Here is a 25924-nt window from a genome sequence, read left to right on the forward strand (position 1 = left end):
CTCTTTCCCGAGAAAGGGTGTTTTGTTCCTGAAAGCTTGTCCCGCAGCTGTCCCAACTATTTAGTTGGTTCCATAAAAAGACATTACCCCCCAAAATCCTTGCTCCTCACATATTCCCATCGCAGCTATAACACCGCTCCAACCCATCATTTTCCTAATTCGGCCTGACTCATCCACGCTAAAGATTATATCCCATTAATCCTAATTGTACCCTCTACTAAAGACAGTCCTAGAGCATCCCTTAATAACCTGAGTCTTTACAGCTTTCCAAAGCACACAGTTCATTAGGATTCTTAGCTGCATTTGCAATTTTGAAATAAGTTTGCAGGTTACTGAGTGAGTGTCAGCTGTCCATGTTCAGTTAGAGAGATTTCTGCACTATTCAATGGTCTTAATAATTAATCAATGTATTAGTTTCTTACGAATACCAGTGGAAGCCATGCATGTGAACCAAGGCTGCACGGGCTTTTAAGATCTAATATGCATTTCTCAGCTCATTACAAAAATGATGAGGGATGATCATCATGATTGATTGATGATTGATGATCATCACATCACTGTGGCATGGCCCAGGCCTGGTCATGAGTAAATAGTCCTTCCAGGCCTCTGGGATTTCGCTGGTGGTGGAAGGGCTAGAGGGAAGACCAGAACGATATGGGACCAGATAGTGCTCTCTTACACATCTCTGTGGCTTAACAGAGTACACATTTGCACCACCGAGCAAACAACAAATCCACAAGAACAGCAGACTGCCAGGTGGTGCCACACAAGCTAGCTGCCCTCTTTCCCAGGTGCACATTTCCCTCGTCCTCCCTGCAATTCCCATCCCAGTCATCAGTTTTATCACAGCAGAAACTCCAGCCCTCCACACCCAGTATGCAAGTCTGTATCTGAGCACAGACTTTCCTTTCATTTCAAACTGAAAGTCATAAAGGTTTCTCCTGCAGTCAGACATTTCGAGCTATTTTAGAAACATTTAGTGGAAACACAGCTGACCAGAGATCATTATGAACCATCTGGAGTTCTGATATTCAGATGAACAAAAAAGCTGCCTCAAATCCAATGTACAGCCTCTGCCTTATTTCTGCCAGTCCTGCCAAGATCTGCAGAAGCCTGCCTAGCAAAATGTAAGCCTTCAAGGCTGCCAGTTCATCTGCTGGATCACAGGACACAATTTAAACCAGCTCCTCTGTGACTTTAGCATCTCAGTGAAAAGCCTCATTTTTGAATCGCATCCTCCACTAACCTGAGAGATATTGGACTGTGTTTTCTCGCTCTCTCCGTCCCCTTCTGTTTTGTCAGTCAGCAGCCCTTGGACTTGGTACTCAAGGACATAACTGTCGATGAATCTCTCCAGCTCTTCAATTTCCTGAGATCGACTACTCCCTGCCTCAGAGGAGGCAGATGCCACAGAGGAGTTTTCCATCACTCCAGGAGAGGAACTGAGGATGGAGGGAGCCTGGGAAAGAGAGACAAGACCAATTCATTTCTCAATTCATAATGTTTGGCAGGCTTGCAATTGCATTATGAACATGTGAACAACTGGGGTCTACCTTAGGAATTCATCACAAACAGAGTGTCTTTTTTATTTTTCCAATTATCCTTTAACTACCCAAAAGAGGCTGGGTTATGGCAAAGGCGCATCATAGCCCTGCCATGCTGGTTAGCAGGAACTGTCCCTTTTGTCGCCTGCATCCGAGTTTCCAATGCCCGTGAGTATGACTGTTGGCCTAAGAGAGAACGTAAGTCTGGAGGCCTCCGACTGCCAAGGACACCCCTAGCAAGTGAGAGAAGCACATAAAGCAAAAGATAGAGTTTTATTCTCTGCAAGTGGGCACTGAAGGCAATTGCCAGGGCCCAACAGGGCTGCTTATAACGGAGAAGGGACAGCTCTGAAGTCCAATACCATGGGAAGAAAGTCTCCAAAACATGCATATTAAAAACATATCCACACCTCTCCTTTTTTCCAACTGTATTCCCCAACTGTCTGGACCCATTTGTCATCACTTGTCTTGCACTCAGATTGTAAGCTCTTGGAGGCCGAGGCTTTATTTTTGTTCTGTGTGAAGTGTCTTGGGGCGGGGGGGTCCCAGTCCATAATTAGGCTGTTTGGTAATACAAACACATTTCCATGCCATCTGGCACAATTTAACTCTTAATGCCCATGGATCCAAGAAAAGTGAATGGTGACGAAGTTTACTTTGCTATGATGGTGAAAACAGTCTGCGGTAAACCTAACAGAAACACGCAATAAAGCACATCCTCAGCATTATTCTAGCTGCGCTGCGGACAGAGGGATGGGGTAACAGCTGAGAGGGGCAAACAGGAAGGTGAGGGGTACATGGAGAGGATAAACTGGTAAATAATGGATGGGCTGGTAGTACCAAAAGAAATTAGGAGTTAGCACCTGTGCTTTTAAATGACCCAGCTAGCAGGGGGGTCACAGTGCAATGGAACAGAAAGGTCATGTCAGGTTATTTGTGTTAAGAGTTTATAGCTGCTAAAAACATATATCATACCAGACAGGAGGAGAAAAAGACATTTTCTGCATGATCCAGCTTGCTGGAGACACCAGGGAAGCAGTATATGTTGGGATCTCATTACTTAGCCTGAATTTATGCACCTTGAATGGTGCTAGGAGCAAAGCAATGTGCTGTGTACAGAGAAAGTCTTTACAGGCAATATCTCACCCGGTCCTTCTGGGTGGCCTGAGCTAGATCCTTCTAACTGCCCCCAGCTCCCAGTCACACCAGTGCGAGTCTGGGACACCCAGCTCCAATCCCAGATCAAATCTACTTGTTCCATGTGGTGAGGAATAAAGTGTATTCAGCCTTTCTACGGCACACCTTTAATCCAAATCTGAAAGGAAATTCCCACAGGTAGCCATGTATTTAATCTGAGGTTGGGGCTTTCCCTTTCCCTTTCCAATCATAGGGTCACATAAGGGACCTCAAGGGTTATCCAGTCTAACCATGACACAGACAAGACACTATTTCTCAACCGTCTCAGAGAGGACTTGCCTTTTGCCTCTTGAAAATCTCTACAGAAGGAGATCCCACAACTTCCCATAGCAGCTTGTTCCATTTTCTGGACGATGAACCAACATTCGTGAATAATTTCCATGATTTCCTGACTTGCCTGTTAGACACTATGATGGATCTCCTCTGAATGAACTGCAGATAGAACAGATCCTCTCTTCCTGCATACAGAGACATCTCGCTTTAATTGTCTTACTGAATGGAGCAAGCCTTGCCCCACTGGACGACACAGTCCATCTAATCCTGGGGACTCATTTACCACAAGGTGAAACACCTGTTCCCTTGAGAGAGCCACAACACAAAAGGCAGGTGCAATGAGGGAAACTTCTTGAATCCTGCTGGCTATCAAGACTGAAGTACCAACACAGAGCACTGATAGGAATGTGATTAATGGCCGGGATTATTCTAGGCCACCTTTTCCGAGAGTCAACTGCACAGGTTAACTTCACCGTGATTAAAATGGATGTGGGAAACCTGAGATCCTACTCCCAGCTCTGCTACTGTCCTGATGGATGACCTTGACCTCTGTCCCTCACTTTTCCCATCATATTTCTCCTGACTTTCCCTGTAAAGCACTACGAGATATATGGATGAAGAGTGCTATTGAAGAAGCAGGTGTTAATGTGACAAAGCAATAATGTCTTTGCCAAGTCTTATGTTATGCAACCCAGAAAGCATCTTTGTTATACCCAGCTCTGCCATCCATGCCAGGAAGGCCAGTCCTCTCTGTCTTCTCCTTGCATGCCTAAATTGGCTCAGGCTTTGCATGCTCTGAAAGTCTGTTCATGCCCTCTACCTGCCTGCACAAGGCTGGCTCCTTTTTTGCGTCTGCTTTCCCCAAGACCAACAAGAGGCCATGAAAGCTGTTTTCAGAGAGAATCTGCTTTCAGTCTGGAAGGCAAGAAATACACCATGCAGCAGCCACTCCCCTGCAGTGCCTGTTAGAGGGCATGCGAGACATGGGAGTGCCTACACTGCAGTGACTGCAGCAGCAGGGGACACAGGCCTGGGCTACGCAGCCTTTGCACCAGTATAACCATGTCATCATAGAAATTAATCATAGCAATTAAGAGCTGGAAGGGACCTCGAAAGATCGGAGGGTTCTTAATAACTTAATCTATGAGGGTGCAGATACACCAACATTAGTGGTTCTTATGCCTGTCCTGTCTACCTTGTTATATTCCTCTGTCATATAGGAATAAGCAATGCTGACATGTGCACGTTTATGCGGCCACCTCTGTGACGAGGCGGGTACAACTTTTGCTTTCATGCCCCATGTCAGGGATGTACATTGATTATTGTTTCATTACATAAACAGTATTTCGCTTAAGTTCTTCTGGTGGCAATGGGGTGATGTGGCAGCCGTGGCCTTGCCTGCAGTATAGTTAGACATATCTCTGTTAGCTTTAAATAAGTCAGCTCAGGTGTCCCTTTAACCATGACAGTTCTGCATGGGTTGCAAAAAAACACTTGAAAATCTTGACAGATATTTGAGAGTGAGCATGAACCTGTACTCGGTGTCATTCTGCTGTAGTTTCCCTGCTAGATCTGCCCAGGATAGCGGGCTTAAAGCTAGGGCTCCACAAGCTGCTGCCACAGCAAACAGTATTAACATGCCCTCTCTCTGCATCTGCTTGTTCCCTTTCTACTTGCACTCCTTCCGTCTCTCCATATGCTTCTCTGAACCACACCAGAGGTACAAGAAAGGGGCAGCCAGGCTCCAACATGCTACAGTCACAGTGCTCTCCAAGTTTACACCCATTCCCTCCCCTCTACCTGCAGTCCACACCTTGCTCTCCAAGTCTCATCTCTTGTCACTTGAATCTTGGTTTGCATTTGCTCCCTTTGATCCAATGAAAGTCACATCCCTTTCCACCTTGTTTCTTGCCCTCTGTCCATTCTGGATTAGTTTTGAGAGTTTGCATGTTAACGACCTCTTGTCTTTGTTTCCAGATAGTCAAACTGGTTTCTAATGCCCACCGCCGTTTGTTCCCTAACTCAGAGCTCCAGTCACTGGAACGGGAGATGTTCCTGAACATAGGATGCCAAAATGCATTCACTGCAAGGAGGTGCATCAGCAGCAGGGATGACATAAACAGAAAAGTGGGGGCAATCTTTTTGGCAGGTGCCACAAATTAGCTCTGTATCCTCCTTGAGTGCCACTTTGATCCTTTTCTCCTGCCCAATCCACTGCTCTGCTTTCTGCTTCTTTCTCGGTTCTCCCAGCTTGATCTGATGCTCTGCTTTCTACTTGCTGCCATATCTGCCATTGTAATGCCTGTCCCCTTCCCAATCTGCCACATGCCACACATGGAGCCCGCCCCTGAAATAGAGTAGCTTCATACCATATTCACCCCTGAAATAGAGTAGCCTGAAGCATAATAGACACCTCTGGGACCTGAGACTCTTAGGTGTTGAATGCTATCAGACAAGAACTGCATGGGAGTTCTTAAAAGTTCTTATCTTTATATTCAACACTTGGGGCTCATGTATACACCACAATTTTTGCCCTTTCAAGCACTGCAACTGCGTGTGTTTGCATAAGTGGGATTTCCTGACACTTTAAAAGGCTTTCTTGTGCATTAAACTAAAACACCTTGGATGTAGCTTAGCTTGGCTCACCAGGAATTAAAGCATCGCATCCACGGATTCACCGTGTGCAAACACAAAGGCACTAAAAAATGTGTAATGAGCCTCTTTGTTCACCAGATGGCGCTGCAACTTTTTTGTAGCTCACCCCTTCAAATTGCTTTTTTTTTTTCTTGTGTGGTTTGCCGGCTCCCTGCTTCCACAGCTACATGGCAAGGCACAGGCATGGGGTGGATGTGGGGCAGCGCTGGACCATTCCGCTCTCCTGTGACGCCAGCCAGGGACCTGGCTTAATTTGTTCGAAAGCCTAGTATGTGTAAACACAGATGCGACGCTCCAAAATAAACAAGTTTAAATTGTATAAACCTATTTAATTTAATGAGGATTAAAACCCATGATGTGTATAGGCACCCACAGAAAAGAGGTGGTTTGAAGGCTCAAGTGAGTATAGAGCTAGAGGCAGATCTTCACATTAAAAATACACGACTTTAAAAATATGCCAGCGCAGGATGGAACGTGCCCAATTAAGATTCATCGTGTATCAATTATATCATCCAAGTGACTCGACTCTGCCTTCTTGTACAGAACATGATCTTTTTGAGATCTTCTGGTTTGTCACCAACATGCTGCTACATTCAGCTACAAGCTTTCTTCTAAAGATGTCTCTTAGCATGTCAAGGGCTCTGCTGGATGCTTAACTAGGAAATTCAGAGTTAAGGCTGCAGCTGGCAAGTGCTGTCTGCAACCAGCTTAGCTGTGCCTATGTACTGTACAGTCATATAGTATCGCGTGCATACAGATCGCCCACTGCTTGCTGCTGACTAGATATAATACACTCTGAGCTCCATCCCACTGCAATCAGCAGCTGGAAACCCTGCCCTCCAAGTTGATGGCTAAGATACATAGATTGTTGTATCAATGTACATGAGGCCATACCAATTAACACCATCAAGCTAGGCAAGGCCAGTACTTGCTTTGTAAATGAGGCAGATCAGTTTTTCAATTACTGCTGAATAAATGTACACCACCCCTTTATCACTGGCCAGTATGCTTCTGGAAGTACTAAGCAAGGAGATTTAAGAGTCAGGTCCCAACCACTTATCATTAAAGAGCCTGCTTTTGAAAGGAGAGCAGTATTAATCACAGTAAATTTCAGCTTGAGCTATTACAATCTGCCAGTCCAAATTCACCCTGCAGTGTCAAAGTGTTTCTTCGCCGCTCACCCTGACTAGTTGATTCCCAATCTGCCGGCTTTCCCCAGGTCTTTCGCCTTTCAGTAAAGGAGAAACTACTCTCATATATAGTAGTTACGTTTGTAGGAACTGTTAAGTGTCCCTTGGACAACGTCTAATAGCAGATTATAGAAAGAGCCCAAGTCCTATTTAAAACAAAACCTCCACAAGCTTCTGCAGGAAAGCACTTCCCTGTCTCCTCCCAAGCCCCATGCCACAAAAATGGATGCACATGCACACACTTACTGCAAACTCACAAAGAGACTAACATTTCCCACTGCACACATCAACTTAATTTGGCAGCATAAAGGGAAGTCCTATCCATAGCCAGGCATCTTCCTTTATTACGGGACTGCATGGCGAGCAGTTTGCCACCTGAGTTTTAATCCTTTGACAACCTGGGTTTATAAATGGAAAAGCTGACAGAGATTTAAATCTACGATGCTACTAGCAGACTGCGTCCTAAGTATTTTAAAGGACGCTCTCTTGCCAGAAGCACGCTGCCTTTACTCTGAAGGAGCCAAACCATGTTTGAAAAAAGCAAACCTAATTTAAGATGAAATCATTTTGCAGGAGCTTCGGCACCCTGACATTTTGCACTTACTGCCACAGGAGATCACCGAGTCTAAGATCCTACCAGGATCCTGAAAAGGGACAGACCTTTATGGGCATAACGAGAGCAGCCACGGTTACATTATTAGATGGGATAAAAAGGCTTCAGGGCACAAGATGTACTGATCGCTGTCACGGACAGACACTGGATTAGAAGTACTGGACCAACCCAGTAAGCCAATTGCCATCTTCCACAGATCCAGCAATTACTCCAGCTATGTTGTTTCCTGAAAAAAACAAAGAGACCAGCTGTCTGCTATCATAGCTTCTGCATTCACACCAGCTGTTGTTTAAGCGATTAAAGAAGGGTCCTGACTCTGCCTGGATGTATCCCATGGTCTGCATGACTGAGGAAGACACTTACATTCATGCAATCTAAATGTGCCAACTAAAACTAAGCACCCACACAAATGACCTGATTACCAGAGCCCAAGTCAGTGAGAGTCAGAAATGCTCAGCACCTCTGCAAATAAGGCCACTTATTCAGGGGCCAAAATGACTCGACTGAAGTCAAACAGCAAATCAAGGCAGAGCTGAGAATAAAACCAAACAGGAAGAGATGGATTTGGAAATGAAGTCATGCCAGTACACTACAAAAGTGTCTCATTGATTGGCTATAGTCTCTCATTTGTCAAGGGCAAAGCATTATGACATTTGCATACGACGTCACACTCATATTGTCATAATGAGCGAACACATGTACTAGTACTAACCAATTGTGAAACACCTTCAGACCTTACATTCAGAATACTTACCATATTTTTCACATAGTACATACACCTTTGTCCCAAAAAACAGCTGCTGGAAGTTGGAGCGGGCAATATATGCAAAAAATACAGTAAGTGCAGATTTTGCAGCTTGTGGGTGAAATTGCCGGTAAAATCTGGAGTAATCCACAGGGAGCAGAAACATGAGCAGGCTCAGCTCCCTGGCTGCGTCTACTTAGTTACTTACTACAAGGAAAGGTCTTTTTTCCTTTGTTTTGCCTTTGAAAAGCAACGTGTGTTATATTCCGGGCCGTGCTGTATGCGAGAAATTACGGTATGTCTGATCCCACAGAACCTGATCCAAAGCCCAGTGATGCCGACAAGATCTTCCCATTGATTGCAGTGGGTTTGAATCAGGCTTTTACAGTACCTCATATTTCGTCCTGCTGGTTATTAATTAGAAGAAACGGGCATCTCCTTCTTCCCCCACACACACTGTACAGCCTTTCCACGAGATTTAATTCACCAGCCTGTTAGCTAGAAATTAATACTTACTGTCTCTTTCCAGACACGTATGAAATTATCAAGTAAAATGTTAAGCCAGTTCAATACCATCTGAAAAAAGGAAAATAAAATGCTGCTCTCAACTTCTGCCGTTTCCAGCTCCCGAGCTACGTCTTATCTGCCACTTCTGAACAATTCTGGGCTTCAACCCGAGTCAGCTCAGAAGGAACAGTTTTGGCATAAGGACATCGCATGCTCGTTGAACCATTCCAAAATGTGCCCAGATTGTCAAAAAAGCTTGTTATGCAGATAGGTGTCACATGCTAGCTCCTTGCCTAGGATGCTAAGGCTCATAATAAAGGATGAAATGATTTAGAATAACAGAATCATAGGAAGTTAGGGTTGGAAAGGACCTTGGAGGGTCATCGAGTCCAACCCCCTGCTCAAAGCAGGACCAGCCCCAACTAGATCATCCCGGCCAAACCTTTGTCTAGTCAGGTCTTGGAAACCTTCAAGGATGAAGATTCCCCGACCTCTCTGGGTAACCTGTTCCACTGTTTTAGTGCCCTCCTAGTGAGAACGTTTTTCCTAATACCTAACCTAAACTTCTCTGAGCCCATTGCTCCTTGTTCTGTCATCTGTCACCACTAAGACCAGTCCAGTTCCATCCTCTTTGGAACCCCCCTTCAGGTAGTTGAAGGCTCCTATTAAATCCCCTCTCGGTCTTCTCTTCTCCAGACTAAATAAGCCCAGTTTCCTAAACCTCTCATCAGAAGTCATGTTCCTCAACCCTCTAATCATTTTCTCTGTCCTCCACTGAATTCTCTCCCATTTGTCCACATCCTTTTTGTACCGGGGGGCCCAAAACTGGACACAGTACTCTACATATGGCCTCACCAGTGCTGAATAGAGGGGAATCATCACGTCACTCAATCTGCTGGCAACGCTCCTACTAATGCAGCCCAGTATGCCATTAGCCTTCTTCACAACACAGATACATGGTTGGCTCATATTTATCTTCTTGTCCATTGTAACCCCCAGGTCCTTTTCTGTAGAGCTGCTGCCCAGCCAGTCAGTCCCCAGCCTGTACTGGTGCCTGGGATTGCTCCATCCTAAGTGCAGGACTTTGCACATGTCTTTATTCAACCTCATGAGATTTATTTTGGTCCAATCCTCCAACTTGTCAAGGTCTCTCCGAATCCTAGCCCTACACTCCAGTGTATCCACTACTACCCCCAGCTTGGTGTCATTTGCAATCTTGCTGAGGGTGCACTCCATCCCATCTTCCAGGTCACTGATGAGAACATTGAACAAAACCAGCCCCGGGACAAACTCCTGAGGCACTCCACTTGATAATGGCTGCCAACTAGACATCAAGGCATTGATTACTACCCATTGTGCCCAATAATCCAACCAGTTTTCTATCCACCTTGCAGTCCATTCATCCAACCCGTACTTCCTTAGCTTGCTTGTGAGACTCTTGTGGGAGACCATTTCAAAAGCCTTGTTAAAGTCAAGGTATATCATGTCCACTGCTCTTCCCACATCCATAGAGCCAGTCATCTCATCGTAGAAGGCAGTCAGGTTGGTCAGGCATGACTTGCCCGGGTGACTCCATGCTGACTGTTCCTAATCACCTTCTTCTCCAAGTGCTTAGAAATGGATTCCTCAAGGATCTGCTCCATGATTTTTCCAGGAACAGAGGTGAAGCTGACTGGTCTGTAGTTCCCCGGATCCTCTTTCTTTCCCTTCTTAAAGATGGGCACTATATTTGTCCTTTTCCAATCATCCGGGACCTCTTCCAATTGTCATGAGTTTTCAAAGATGGTGGCCAGCAGCTTTGCAACCATGTCAGCTAACTCCCTCAACACTCAGGTGCATCCCATCCAGCCCCATTAACTTGTACACATCCAGCTTTTCTACACTGTCCCTAACCTGTTCTTTCGCCACAGTTGGCTGTTCACCTCCTCCCCAAACTGTGCTGCCCAGTGCAGTAGTCCAGGAGCTGCCCTGGCCTGTGAAGATGGAAGTAAAAAAGGCATTGAGCACTTCAGCTTTTTCCACATCCTCCGTCACTAGGTTTCCCCCCCATCTACTAAAGGACCCACAATTTCCCTGATATTCCTCTTGTTGTTGACATACTTGTAGAAATCCTTTTTGTTACTCTTCACCTCCCTTGATAGCTACAACTCCAATTGTGCTTTGACCTTCCTTATTTCAAACCCTGCGTTCAACCCTTAGATTGGGGCGGGCAATTATTTTGGGCAGAGGGCCGCTTACTGAGTTTTGGCAAGCCATCAAGGGCTGCATGACAGGCAGCCCAGGGCAGATAAATATTCATTTTCTAAATTTTTTAGCGGCCCCACAAGCTGGACAGAATGGCCTGGCGGGCCGCATCCAGCCCCCAGGCTGCATTTTGCCCACCCCTGCCTTAGATACAGCTTCTCACCAGTGAGTCCTCCAGCTCATTACTACCAATTGTTAAACAGAAAGCCTGGATGATACACTGTGAGTAGAAATGCATCCAGCTTGCAGAGAGGATCAGGGCCATAACACACAGCCTCAAAAGTGTGGAAGTACAAGCAGATGACAAATCAGTGAGCAACTCGGAAAGGATGGGCAGAAGATCTTACAGAACTATCACCTTATGAGGCAACCAACTACAATATCACCCTTTCAGAATCAATGGTAAGTCACAGGGAGGGACACGAGACCCATCAGGACCTTTAGATCCCAACCTCTTTAGGACAGGGGCTGTGATAACCAGGAAACCAGGTTTTCTGTTGCCCATGGGAAAACATGGATTTTTTTCCTCTAAAGGAGAAAAACACAGGAAGCGGTGGGCTTCCCCTTGCGGGCTGGCAGAGTTTGAGCCAGCAAGGGGCTGCTTAGGGCTGCTAGGAGTGGGAGAAGGGTGATTGCAGACAGGGCGCACCACGTGAGCGTGTGTGTGCACACATGCACATGACAGCCAGGTAGCATGGTGGAGAGCAGCTCCTGCAGCTCCCTACAGGTAAGTCTATGGGAGGGCATAGGTGAAGTGTGGGGGGGCAGGGGTGTATAGGCAACACATTGGTGGAGGTAAGGGGGCATGTGCCCCCCCAGATTTGTGCACCGTTAAAATCTGGCCAGACCAGCATGGGCAGGAGCCACCTCTATGACTGAGGTGAGACCCAGCGCAGGAAGGCAGAGCAGGGTGACGAGACTTGCTGCTGCTGCCAGGAACCCCACACCAAAAGCACTGCAAGGAGTACTGGGAGGCGGGCAGGGGAGTGCGCTGCCCTCACCTCCTTCTGCTGCAGCTGCTCATGCTCCAGGCTGCAGCTCTACCCTGGAGGTGAGGTGGGGTGGGGAGGCAGCATGGGCAGCCTCAGAGAAGCAGTAGCAGCAGCGGTGGTAGTCAGGCTATGGTGGCAGGGTAGAGCTGTGGCCCAGTGCGTGAGTGGCTGCAGCGAGAGGAGGTAAAGGCAGCGCAAATCTCCGATTGGTTACTCCTTGCACTGGTGGTGGTGCGGCAGTCTTGCCATCCTGCTCCACCCTCCCGCACCGGGTCCCACCTGCTGGGCCACAAAGTCAGCTCCTGCCCATGCTGGTTTAGCCAGGCTGCAGCCCCATTCTCACTGTGGGTGCACAAATCTGGGGGGGCATATGTCCCCCCCCATGCCCCTCTGATGCATCACCTATGGTTGGGTACACCCCCTGCCTCACACTGGCAGCTGGGGTCTGGGCATGGTGGGCAGTGTGTCAGGAGTAAGGGGCACCAACTGGGCTGGGGGTGGGGGCCTGTAGGTCGGGAGTGAGGGGCACTGGTGGGGATGGGGGGCTGTGGGTTGAGAGTGAGGTGCACCAACAAGGCTGAGGAGGGTGAGGGGCATTGGCATATCAGGGCTGCTCAGCACCACAAAGCAACAGAGGGGACCGCTGCAGCCGGACCTGTGTCCTGGTGAGAGAAGGGGGCAGGAGGAGCTCTGATTTTCCATGATAAAAAACCCCCAAAAATCAAACACCAAGGCTTATAAGTATTTAGAATTTGTTTTATTATAGTGATTAGGGCACTGGTAGGCTTCCAAATTGCTTTAAAATTGTAAATATATAAAAAAGATAGCGTGCAGTTCATACCTATATATGTAGTGGTGTTTCATTTTAATCACGGAAAAACCTGGAAAGGGGGGGCGTAATCAGAAAATTTTGGATTTTTAAACAGAGAAAACCAGGATCCCAGGTGATGATTCACTCTCACTTGTGGGAGGAGATGACAGCACCATAATTCAGCACCATGCGCCTGTGGCCTGACTGGCTAGCCCGTCCACAATTCTCACTGCTCTGTGGCACGCAGGGTACAGGAAATTGTTCAGTCATTTCAGGGACTTGCAGAGAAGCGGCAGTAGTTTGCTAAACATCCCCTCTCCCAGAGCCAACAAAAGTATGGGTCCAGGCCATGCCTTGTCTGATGTTTCACCTAGATGCCTTTTGCCAGCAATGAACACCCTAACTGCCTCTTAGCTGGTATTTTGTTTTGACTGGGACCTTCCAGCTGATGGATTTGGTTTTGCTTTATGCACACTGTACCTGTTCTGAAACACCCCACGCACTGACCACACACACGCACGCACTGCTGGTCCCCCAATCTGGTGTGTTCCAGGCTCCATAGCCCCTTGGAGCCATATTCATTTCATGCCTAACAATGACAGCGTCCTTCTTAGCAGGAGACTGGAATTTGGGAATTCACTCCCTGGGTGCACCATGTCAAGCCACCCATTGCTTAGAGAGGACAAGAGGATATATATGTGGCAAGTCCAGCTGTAGTGCATTCTTCCTGACCAATCCCTTTGGAAGGAGGTAAAATTAAAGATGGGGAGCGTCTACACATTAATTAATGCACCATAATGACAGTGCATTGAGTTTAGTACTTGTAATTACAGAGGCTAACAACAAGCCATAATCGGTGCTCGTGCACAGTAGCACCGGCACACTTTTTTGTAACACTAATGCACAGTAGACTAATTTTACTGTGCATTAGCATGGGTTTTACCTGCCACACTAATGCTCAGTGGAACTAATCTACTATGCTTGATGAGTCTTGTGTAGACGCACCCAGGCAAGGCTCTGACATCATAGCAAGCAGCCAATAAAGTCTAAATCAATTCATCTCAACCTGTCAAGAGACTTACCATTCCAGACTGATGTGGGGCTAAAGCAAGGCTAAACCTTCTCTTCCCTCTCCTAAGTTTACAGCCACAATCTATTACTCGGGGAACAATTAAATCTCCACGTGCACTACGTATTGGCTGCTTTTAGCAGCTGCAAGAGAACAAACAAATACAATATATATCCATACTGGTAAGTAAATAAGTTGGAAGAGCCTTCTAATTCTATATGCATTACCATGCTGTCACCCAAATCAGAGTTATACTTAATTGATATGATGGCTTATCGGGCAAAATGTTGGATAAAATGGAGGCTGATGCTACCTACTGGCTACTCATCCTATGCGTGGGCTAGTCTACCAAGTAGAGATCCCAAATGAGAATTGTCTCTCACTGGTTTGCAACGTGGCCTTTGGTTAAGTCACTTTGGTTACAGCAGCTTTTCTAGCTTTCATTTTCCTTCTCTGCAAAACAGCATCATGATCTCAATCTCTGTTCCCTAATTACAAAATGGTTCAAGTGGGTAGTTTGGAACAATCCATAGTCAGCCTTCAAACTAAAATGCTTGAAGACCTCTAATCTCACCTCACTCAAATCACTGGTAAAAACAAAGACCTATAAATGAATGTGTTTAAAAATAATAATTTGAACCAGCAGGAGGCATGGCGCCTTCCTAAACTAAGCAGCTATGGCATCATACAAGCTCTTTGTGTCTGTCCTTTACTTATCTGCTTGCGCAGCACGGTCCCTGACTTGGCTCCCTACATGCTAAATCACAATAAACCTGCAACCTCTCTCTTTTCCAGGTTCTTTGTCTTGCAACCTGTTTTTTATTAAGTAAGCTGGTTACATCAGTCATTTCGGTTGGAAGCCCTCTGGAGCTGGACACTCTCTTCCTAATGTTTCCTATGAAGCACGTAGCACATTTTCAGGCATTAGAAAGATATGAATATTCAGATGAGAAAATCTCTACAAGTGCAAATCATTAATATTAATTGAAGCACAGATCTGTTCCATACAAGCAGAAAGAGAAGAGAGAAAACAATGACCCTCTTCAATGGTTTGTCATATCAACAAATCCCAGTATTCTGTGGGTTATGTCTAGGGATATGGGTTTTCCATGGGAAAAATGGAAAAAAACACAGATTTCCCCTTTACCCAAGGAAAACACAGATTTTTCATTTTAATGGAGAAACTCATAGGTTTTGCAGTTTTGCAAAGAGCTCTCTGCTTGCTGGCAGAGCTCCAACCTGCAAGGGGCCGTGGGGAGCAGGAGGAGGGCGGTCAGGTGGGGGGTGCCATGTGCATGCATACGCACATGGCCCCAGGCAGCCTGGAGAGCAGCTCCCGCAGGTAAGCGGGGAGGGAGGGGATTGAGGACCCCATAGGGAGGGAGGGAGGGAGGGAGCTGGGCAGGGCTGGGGTTGGGGATGCTGCCCAGGCGGGCAGTGCATGGGGCTTGGGGCCTGGAGAGGCAATGTGTGGCTGGGAGCAGGATGGGGCCATGGGCGGCTCATCTGGGGGTCGGGGGGCGCTGACTCCCTGCCGCTGTGTGCACTTCGGGGGGGGGCAACCTGCAGATCTATGCGTGGGGTGGGCATGGGTTGCCCACTGCGGGCTCGGGCTCCTGACCTGCTGTCTTCCCTGGGGCCTCTGCAGCTCAGCGGGTGCAACCCAACACAGCAGAGAACAGCAGGGCTGTGTGGGGAAGCTCATTACCACTGTGAGCTCCACACTGCCCTGGTGACGTGTCCTCTCCTGCCTGCACAGGGAACCACAGCCCCACCCCCAGCCCATAGCAGGCAGGCAACGGAGGGAAGCCGGGCTCCATTCCAGCAGCTGCTACCTCCAGCTGGGGGTAGGGGGCTGTGGGTGGGAGGCGAGGGCAACCAAAAGGGCTAGGAGAGCTCGGGGGCAGGGGGGGAGTGAGGGGCACCAGCAGGGCCAGAGGGGGCTGATCGTACAGTCGGTAAATCAGGATTTAACTGGCCAAGCCATTATTGGGCTCTTCTCAACTATTTTTGAACTGGACAAGGTCACTGTGCCTCAAGCCGATACAAATGGGACATTTGCAATGACAACAAATGCCCTTGTGGACAAGTTCAAACCACGTCTCACAACTGTTGACTCGTGTCCATTTACTACGCTACCTGATGGCCTTCAAGCTCTTCACACTGCTGATGACATCACCTTAAGATGGCCGAAATGATATGCCAAAACTGCTAAATAAATAAACTGGTCAGCGCCTCCTGCCTGCACTACCCCTTTCCTTTCTGAAACCATTTCTTATCATAGAATCATAGAAGTCGGGTGGGAAGGGACCTTGTAGATCTTCAAGTCCGACCCCCTGCCTGGGCAGGAGAGAAACTGGGCTCAAGGGACCCCAGCCATGTAGGCATCAAGCCGCTCTTTAAAGACCCCCAGGGTAGGAACCAGCACCACTTCCCTTGGAAGTTGGTTCCAGATCCTAGGCGCCCTAACTGTGAAGTAGTTCCTACAGATGTCTAATCTGAACCTACTCTCCAACAACTTGTGGCCGTTATTTCTTGTTATTCCGGGGGGCGCTAGGGGAAACAAGGTCTCCCCAAAACCCTTCTGGTCCCCCCTAGTGAGTTTATAGACGGTCACAAGGTCCCCACTCAGCCTTCTCTTGTGAAGGCTGAACAGGTTCAGGTCCCATAGCCTCTCATTGTAGGGTCTGCCCTGCTGTCCCCGGATCATGCGGGTGGCCCTCCTCTGGACCCTTTCAATGTTGTCCACATCCCTCTTGAAGTGGAGCGCCCAGAACTGGACACAGTACTCGAGCTGTGACCTGACCAGTGTCGCGCAGAGGGGAAGGATCACCTCCTTAGCCCTACTTGTGATGCACCTGTGGATGCACAATAGGGTCCGGTCAGCCCTGCCGACCGTGACCTTGCACTGTCGGCCCATGTTCATCTTGCTGCATCTCAAGAGGTTAGGAAACCAGCATACACCATTTGGCTCCCATTGTAACCTAGTTTCAAACACATCTCCGCATCCTTCCATCAGACACAAGGTCCAGGCCCGTTTAGAGTTAATATGTTAGCAACAGTGACAGGTGTTAGTGGTAATATCATCATCAACCTTGCACTGACAATGCCAAAAGCAACCAAACCGTTTGCAACTTGTCAGTGTGTGAACAATACCATCCATTTCTTATCAACCACTGGCACACCGCTGAATGCAATTAGGCAGCCCTAGGCCTGAATGCATTTGCTATCTGGGAGTGCCAAGTGCGGAGAGGGGCCAAGGAAGGAGGGAAGTCATCACTGAATTCATACACAAGGTAAGGGCCTAGCACGTGGGTGGAAATGCCTGGCATTTCAATGGAAACAGTGAACTCCTGCAGCCAGGGTGACTGAGGCTAAAGGAGCATACACCTCACATGGTTTCCTCTGCAGGGGTTACCCTCCAGCAGACTCATCCTAATCCATGCTTGCCACTCCCAGGCTGCTCCCTGGCCTTGTCTGCACTGCAAAAGTTACCTGTGAGTGTTGTGCACAAGTTCCAGCCATACACAAAACCCTTAACTCTCATGTGATGGAGATGGTCAGCAGGAGCAAAAGGGATAGGATAAAGCACAATGTGTTGTCTGCTCTCTAGCCAGCGTACAGGCTAACATCTTTGTCCTGCCACACCTATCCCCAATTCACCGCACTGAACAGAGGGAAAAAGCCTTAATTCATGGGAAAGAATCTAGTGTGGCTTGGCCCAGCCCAGCCCAGCCTCTGCCCTAAGGACTTTGGGATGTGCCCCCAGAAACCAGCATGGACACAGGAACCCAAGTCCTGTTTTATTATAGCACAGCTGTAATGCATCTAGGCCTAGTTGCAGGTAATTAGGGCACTGGCAGAGATCTGTCTTGAGCAAGCACACAAGAGGCAGCATCTCCTGGCTGCCTGCTCCCCTGCTAACCTGCTTGCTCCTGCCTAGGTCCTGCCTGACCCTTGCCCAAACCAACCCTTTGCTTTGATCCTGGCCTAAATTCCTGTCTGCACCTTCTGCCTAGCCTAAGTTCATGCCTGACTCCTCCCTGAGCCTGTACCTCAGTTCTGCCTGGATCCTTGTCAAGGATCTGCCTGTCTCTGCTCTTGCTACCTTGCCTGCCTGTTCCTGTCCTAGGTTGCTCTGTTCCTGCCCTGCCTGGTCCTGAGTGCTGCTGTCCCTGGCTTGGACCTCTTGCTAGGACTAACAGCTTGCTCTGACCCGATTCTGTTGCAACTCCCACCTTGAAAATATTGGACTCACACAGATACCTGGCTTGACTTTCGCACTCTCTATGGCAGGGGTGTCAAACTCACCTGGCCCCAAGGGCTGGATGAGTGGCGTGGGACTGGTCCAGTTGCTAGATCGGGCTCACGGACCCCCTCCCCCTTCTCCAGCATACCTGATCCAGCAATCTCTCTAGCTAGCTTGAGACCTGTGCAGCGTCGGGCGCAGATCCCAGACTGGCTGGAGCAGGCGCTGTGTGCAGCATGCATCCTTGGGTAGGCACCACATGCAGTGCAGTCCAGCTGGGAAGGGTATTGTGTGCAGCACCGCTGCTGTGCTGACCAGCTGTGCCACATGGGCCAGATCTGGGCTGTGGGTCTGATCAGACTGGATGGCAGGGCTCTGCAGGCAGGATCCAGCCCACAGGCCATACGTTTTACACCCCCGCTCTATGGTAACCCCAGTTCTAGCATGCCTTCTTAGACTGACTGCCAAAACCCTGGTCCACCCTACAATACCCTATAACACCTAAGCTAATTCAATAGTAGATAACTCAAGCTAATTTGCAGCGAAGATACAAGGTGCATCTTCAAGCACTGTACACAACACTGCTCCTCATAACTTTCCAGCTGGGTTGACAGGCATCACTGCTTTCTTTTCAGATAGCAAGACAGACACTTGAAGATAAACTTTGAAGGGGATAGAAGCTGTAGTTGCCATGTTTTGCCTCATTATGATGTATACAGACGGCTTCATGAATTTATTTGATTTCTTTGACATGACCAATTCAGCCCTCATTCATGCTGCATTTCCTCAAACACTCTGTGGATGACGAGGGACCCAGTAAAGCCATGACATCACAAGCACTGAAGTCATGATACAATCTTTTCTTCCAGACGTTCAGGGATTAACATCCATCCAAGGCAAATGCCAAATAGTTGGTGGGAAAGACCTGTGTTAAATATAGCTTGGAAAGAACTTCCCTATAGAGGCTCCTAAACTATGGCATCTAAGTCCCAATTAGACATTTCTATCTCTGTAGTCACAGAAGGACAAAATAGCAGCACATGAAACTTCAACAACAACAAACTAGTTTTTCACCCTTTAAAATCTAAGGCAAAGGAAGTAAAAGTCTGGTTGAATCAATTAGTGTTTTCTAGACAAGCCTCTTCTAGCATCCAGTTCCCTTGCTGTGGGCCATATGTCCCAAAAGTAACACCGCGGAGGAGCCCAGAGCTGGCTGTGTGCTGCACCAACATGTTCAGGAGCAATTTTTGAGAGAGCCCAGAGCCACTCGGACAGATCAATATAAAATTGTGACTGTCCTCTGGAATTGGTCACAGCAGATTGTGCTCCGCCTCTACCTCCTGGGAAAGGAAGCTGTGGCCTAAATACATCACGTGCAGCCTACCTCTAGTCCCATGCAGTCACTCATCCTTTGACAGCTGGGTATCTTGCTGCTCTTACTTCTCCATCAAGTCCCTGGGAATGTAGGCAGCCTGAAAATCTTGCTCTTTTCTTGTTTCAACGAGCCTGTCACTGTAGCACGAATACTTCATGCATATGTTGGTCTCCAGCTGCTTGGACTCTCTCTTCACTTAGCAGATGGCATCAGGCCCAGTCAGAAGTTGTTGTACCAGAAGGGCGGTTGCCAAGTAAATACCACCGCCTCTGCAGGCAGATTCCTCTATCTGCCACGTCTCAGTACAGGCCACATGTGGAACGGCACGGGGTCACATTTTTATATGCTCATGGGCGCTATGCAATCAGCAGATGTGGTCCTGTGCAGGTCTTATTTCAGAGATAGAAACAAATGTCATTTTGTACTCTGAGAATAACACTATTACTTCCAAGGCTTCTGTGTAGGCCACTTTGCTAGCCTTTTGGCCTTTGGGTTTATGGACTTATTTCTAGTGCTGCTATGCAGTTATGAGGGGGCTGCACTTTCCCAGGGATGGTGCAAATGAAACACTGACATTATCCGAGGTATCCAGATTGCAGCCGTATTGGTCTAGAGCAGCGGTTCTGAACCTTTTTCAGTCGATGCACCCCTTGGTCTCAGAGTGAGACTTCACATAGCCCCTTTCAATGGAAAATTAATTTTTGTAGGCCCTTCGACCTGTGTTGGACAATGTATGAAATATATCTCACATACCCCGATGAGGGTTCATGTACCCCTGGTTAAGAACCACTGGTCTAGAGAAAAAGGCAATCTTGTTGGTCTAATAAAAAATATCATCTCTACTATGAGTCCCGATTGCCTGGACACCATCCAAGTGTTTTCAGGCATTTTTATACTTCCAGAATAGATCCCTTAGGTCTTGTCTGCACTGGATAAATGAGTACCTACAAGTGAAGTTGCAACTCCCAGTACAAATACAATGCCAGGATAAACTGTCACTGGCACCAGTTAAGTGCTAGTTACTCTGGGTTGGTTACTTGGGGCTAAGTAGCCATTAGTGAAGTTTGTCTACACAAGGGTTTTGCACTGCTGTAGCTACTAGGTATAACTGTACTGGTTAAACAACAATGAAACAAAGGTACAGAAGTCCTTAGAAAAATCCAAGGGAGATTCAGAGAAAGCCCACCACTTCCAGGTTACCAGCTTCAGTCCAGACCAGTTTGACAGATATCCTATTCTGGTCATTCAGTGACCTTTGTGAACTGAGGTGTTATGCATTTCAATCTGACTTGGAATTGCTTCACTTTTGCCCTGAAAGCTTTGCAACAACAAAAATCTAGACTTGGTTTAGTTTCTGTGAAATTGTGCCTTTCCCCCTCAATCTCCTTCCCCTCTCTGGAGTGGGAATAAAAGGAGACAGAGAGGAGAATAGAGGCAGAAGGTCATAATGCTGAAGGGAGATGGTCCTCCCATCTCCCCTTGCATTGGAGTGGGCTACGATGTCCAAGCTTGCAGTGGGACTATGATGTATTGGAGTCATGGTTGTTCAATGGGTTATGTGGTCTCTGCGCTAACCGCCTTCAATTTTACCTTGTGCTCAAAAAAGGCAAGTGCATTCAGCTCTAGGGACCCAAAACAATCATGTTTTCTCCTCAGTACGCCTGAACCATAATAGTGGACTGCTCACCTACAAAATAAAGACCATCCTTGTCTCAAAGGAGTTATGATCTAAGCAGTGAAGTGTCTTCCTATTGGCTGCCACTTAGTGAAGAAGAAACAAAAAGCTCAAACGTATTGATGTTTAATGAATACTTTGGGTCGGTGTTCCTGCATACTAATGGTGGTCGCCCTCCTGGTCGGGTACTGGATGGATGAGGTGAGGCAGCACTTGGAGCAGCTGAATGTCTTGAAGTCGGCAGGACTGGATTACACCCAAAAGCGCTGAGGGAACTGGCTGGAGTCCTTGCAGGACCATTGGCAAAGGTATTTGAAGACTCGTGGTACTTGGGACAGGTCCCGGAGACTGGAAGAGGGCCAATGTGGTACCAATCTTTAAGAAGGGGAGGAGGGAGGATCCAGGAAACTATAGGCCAGTCAGTTTGACCTTGATATCAGGTAACATTTTGGAAAAAATTATCAAGGAGTCCATTTGTGAGAGACTGGCAGAAGGCAGGATGCTGAGGGATAGCCAACATGGTTTCATAGCAGGCAGGTCGCGTGTGACCAACCTCGTCTCCTTCTACGATCAAGTAACGAACTGCTTGGATGTGGGAGACGTGGTTGATGTCGATTACCTGGATTTCAGAAAGGACGTCTATATGGTTTCCCATGACACTCTTATAAAAAAAAACCCTGGGGGACTGTGGAGAGAAAACCTGTTCACCGGGGCACCGCAGGGGAGGACAAGGAGCAATGGCCGTAAACTGCTGGAGGATGGTTTGAGGTTGGATGCAAGGAATAACTTCTTTACAGTAAGGGTGACCAGAGTCTGGAAAAGACTTCCCGAGGAGGTGGTGCAGTCCCCAACCTTGGAAGTCTTCAAGAGGAGACTGGACAGACACCTTGTTGGGATCATTTGATCTGAGCACTATTCCTGCCCAGAGCAGGGGGGTTGGATTCAATGATCTTTCGAGGTCCCTTCCAGCCCTTAATTTCGATGATTTCCAAGAATGTTCTGCCCATGGGCAGCTAGAAGTCTGGCCCCGCAGGCAAGAAGGCCATAACATGGTCTTGTTACACTGCACTGCTGGGATCCTGGACTCTCCCCAGGCTGGCATGATGTCCAGGTACAAAGCATCACTCCAGAGGCTTTCAATGATGTCACTCTCCTAGTAAGTGAGTAAACCTAGAGTGTCCCACTGCCCAGGGAGGAGAGGATCTACAAGCACCACAGCTCTGATTGATTAGCTACTCTTCTCAAATCCCGCAGTTCATAGGATCATAGAAAGTAGGGCTGGAAGGGACCTCTGTAGGTCATGCAGTCCATCCCCTTGCCTGAGACAGGATCACCCCTATCCAAACCATCATATTCAAATCCATTACCTAACCTCATAGCAAAACTACACAGTCAACCCTGACCAACATGAGACATAACACATGAACCTGCCACAGGAAAAGCAGGGGGACCAATGGCGGCCAATGTCCTGCTCCTGCAATGGTTGTTAATATTTTGTTAAGTTCTTAAAGTTGTTAAGTTCTGCCCAGCATTTCCTTTTAATGAGTCCTTCTAGCAGCAATACCTTCTTTCCCCTCACCTAACAGGTTTCCAACAATTACTGACCAGCAATATTATCCTTCTAAAACAATTAAGCATCTTACTGATGCGATGAGCAGATCCCTGCCCTGGGGCTAAAATGCAAGAGTTAACTGTCAGCAACATTGGACAAGCTGCACAATTTTATTTAAAATAAAAATGTTTGAGCAATCAAAAATGTTCTGCCATCCAGACATTATTTCATAATACAGCTGCAAGCAGCGCTCAAGGTTTCTGCAAGCAATCTGATTTATTGCCCCGAAGCCAATATATTTCAAGGCTGAAGGATAGGAAATACAGAAAATGTATACCTTCATGTTCTAGATTTGACCCATTTCTAATGCAGGGTTTTGAAATCATTTAGATTTATTAAATATTTGGTGATGTATCTGGCCTCAGGCTTCTTGAATATAGATTTACCCATGGCTGGCTGAAGATTTTATTTATTCCATCATCCTTCTGTTCCCATGGATGGTTTCTGCGACCTGGCGATGCATGAAGCATGAGTGACATGATAGAAGCCAAGCAGCTGTCATGTATCGGTGACATCAATAAGCACAAAGTGTCACGAAGTGTGCACGGAAAGAATACAGAAGCAAATCCAGCTAGACTGTTATGATCTTCTTAAAACACAAAAGGAAAAGATGAGCTCTCCCCTTCTGAGGGTGCTCAGATCTTGTCCACGCTGGACAGTTTTACTGACGGATGTTGGGCTGGCATAACGGTACTGACAAAATTATTTCAGCAGGCTGCTGTGCATGGATGGAAATCCTCCATCTCGCTCAAGGAATGGTGGGACATTGGACTAGAGAACTTGTGTCACTCAGCATAGGTGGCAAACAGGATGGTCCCTAGTGTGCACTGGACCTTAGCTGTATATATAGACTAGCTTGGTGTCGGGTGGAGTGAGGGGCAATATATAATCCATGCTCAATTTGCCAATTTGCTGAGGGCACTCCAAATTCTGGCTGTTTATAGAGGTAATGAAATCATCAGTGACTACCAACCCCATTAAGGGCCTGTTTCTAAGTCAGAGCTGAGGTTTTGCATACATCCATGGCTACACAGGGGTTGTGGCATGGGTGTTCAGGTGCATGGTTGACAGCCCATAGGTTGCAAGTTTGAGGCCACAGTAGAAATGCTCATGAGGCAGCTAGCCAGATTCCAATGAATCTACAAATTCTGCTAAATACCTTGTTACAAGGACATGAAAAAGGGAAGGGTAACTACAGAGGCATCTATCCAGCTTTTATCTGCACAGAAATGCCCAATGCAGCACTCAAAGTTCATGGGTATAATTAGATGTGCAAGGGGACTACTAGCTTTCTTATTCCTTTTTCTAAACATTAGGCCCCGCGTGCGTTCCAAGACAACACCTGAAAGCCCTCTTCTGCACACCTCAGCTGTTTTGTGTTTCAGGTGTGGTAGAAATATTGATTTTGGGGGGTTAAATAAGTTTGTTTTCAAGGGCAGACACCCCAGAGGAATCAAATAATGACATGCACTCAGTAAAGGCCATGGGATACAATTTCTGTCCGTCAAAGAAGAATCTGGCCGATGGGAGCAGTGGCCACATTGGGGAAGTAGAATGGGAGCAGGAAGCCGGTGAAACGCATAGGAGCCAGGAATTCCTATTCTAGCTCAAGCAGTGGTTCACCATCAGGCTCGGACTATTAATGAAAGGGAAGAGACTGGAAAGGTCTGAGAGTTTTTCTTAAAACCCTTAGAAACAGAGAGTCTCTATCATACCAGGAATCTGTGCTTGGACAGAAGGGAGCACTCTGAAGAGCCGTGCTTTTCTATCGGGGGTGAGATGGACCTTTGTGTTTGAGATGGACATTGTCAAGAAAGGACAGCAGTACAACAGACCTCACAAATCCAGCACCTTAACTCTAGGATTGAGGACCGAAACAAGGGAGGAACAAACCCACTGCTTATTATTATTATTGCCACCTACCTAATGTCCCTCTGGCGTTTCTGCTGGGTTCATTTCCTACCCTCTGCTCTTCAATCTAGTGCTGTATTCTGTTACATTGCTGGGTTCAAGGAGGGATCTGCATGTCAGGGAGGGCACGAGTCCAGCCTTTCTGCAGAAACTGCACCTCTGCTCCGGCACCCCTTGCTCACAGACCTTCACGAGGATCGATTCCCTCTCCAGCACCACGTGAACACCCACAAGAGGAGAACACGGACCCAAACGCCACCAGTAGACAGATGATGCACCGCTCTACATAACCATCGTGATGTACAAACCAAACCATCACTACCACTGGAGATGATGTTGTTCTTGGACGAGATTCCTTCGGGGAAAGGTTTGTGACACGACTAAACTAAACATTGACTATTTACTGATTCACTCACTTCTACCAAGACATTTAACAATAGAAAAAAAACACAATACAATTTGTTTGTGTCACCTGACACACACACACTGTCCGTTCATTGAGACCCAAAAACTTGCTATTGGCACATCCCTTTCCAACAAGCAGACTGGGCAATATATTATGGCTTGGAAACTTTTGCAAGACACCTGCTGTGAACTTGAGATGCAGGACACTCCTCTAGTGTAAAGGAGTGGATGCACAATGTGCTTCCTCTGAAGGAAAAGTGGAGCAGGCATATGACACACAGCCTTTGCTCCATGGGAAATGCTGCTCTTTAGCATAAAAGTACTCTAGAGGAAGTTATCCCAGTGTACGAATTGTGTCTGCTACCACCGGCAGGTTGGGGACAGCAATGTACTCATTACTCTCCCCAGAGGCAAATCCAGGGTTACACGGCAGTATATGCATGCTGCACCCGCAGTCAGAAGCAGAGAGCCCCTTTGCTGCTAGGAACATGAGCCTTTTCCCAAATAGAGGCCGTGCAATTGGGTGTCGCTCTGCAAGCTGGGATAATGAGCTGCGGTGACATGGTAGGGGCAGTCATGGTACAAAAATCCTAATGCAGGCAGATCTCTGCCAAAGCCAGAACCTGTTTCGCATCCCAGCGCCACAGCGCCCAGGCCAAGCTGTCTGCCGGCTGCAGAGCACAGCATAATAAATGCTACTGTAATAGCCTTCTGATCCCGGCAGTTTGCAATCAAGCATTTTGGCCATGTGCTCCTGCATGAGCCCGAGCCGGCACATACAGCCTTTTGCAAATAAACGAAGGGAGACCATTATCAGAAGCTAAATCTTTTCTTTTCAGGCACTCAGGCAATATAAT

The 25924-nt window shown here is 47.4% G+C and overlaps 1 protein-coding gene across 5 annotated transcripts in view; it reads right to left on the reverse strand.

Annotated features, from left to right (window-relative positions):
* The window catches only part of CTIF (cap binding complex dependent translation initiation factor), a 325604-nt gene that overhangs the window by 240655 nt on the left and 59025 nt on the right, over positions 1-25924 (reverse strand). For all 5 annotated transcript variants that reach the window (XM_025211551.1, XM_025211550.1, XM_014522921.2 and 2 more), the window contains exon 2: positions 1247-1459. In XM_025211551.1, the coding sequence (XP_025067336.1) occupies positions 1247-1426 (180 nt within the window). In that variant the 5' untranslated portion in view covers positions 1427-1459. The remainder of the gene's footprint in view (positions 1-1246; positions 1460-25924) is intronic.

This window comes from Alligator sinensis, unplaced genomic scaffold, assembly GCF_000455745.1.
Source record: "Alligator sinensis unplaced genomic scaffold, ASM45574v1 scaffold1204_1, whole genome shotgun sequence".
NCBI lineage: Eukaryota > Metazoa > Chordata > Crocodylia > Alligatoridae > Alligator > Alligator sinensis.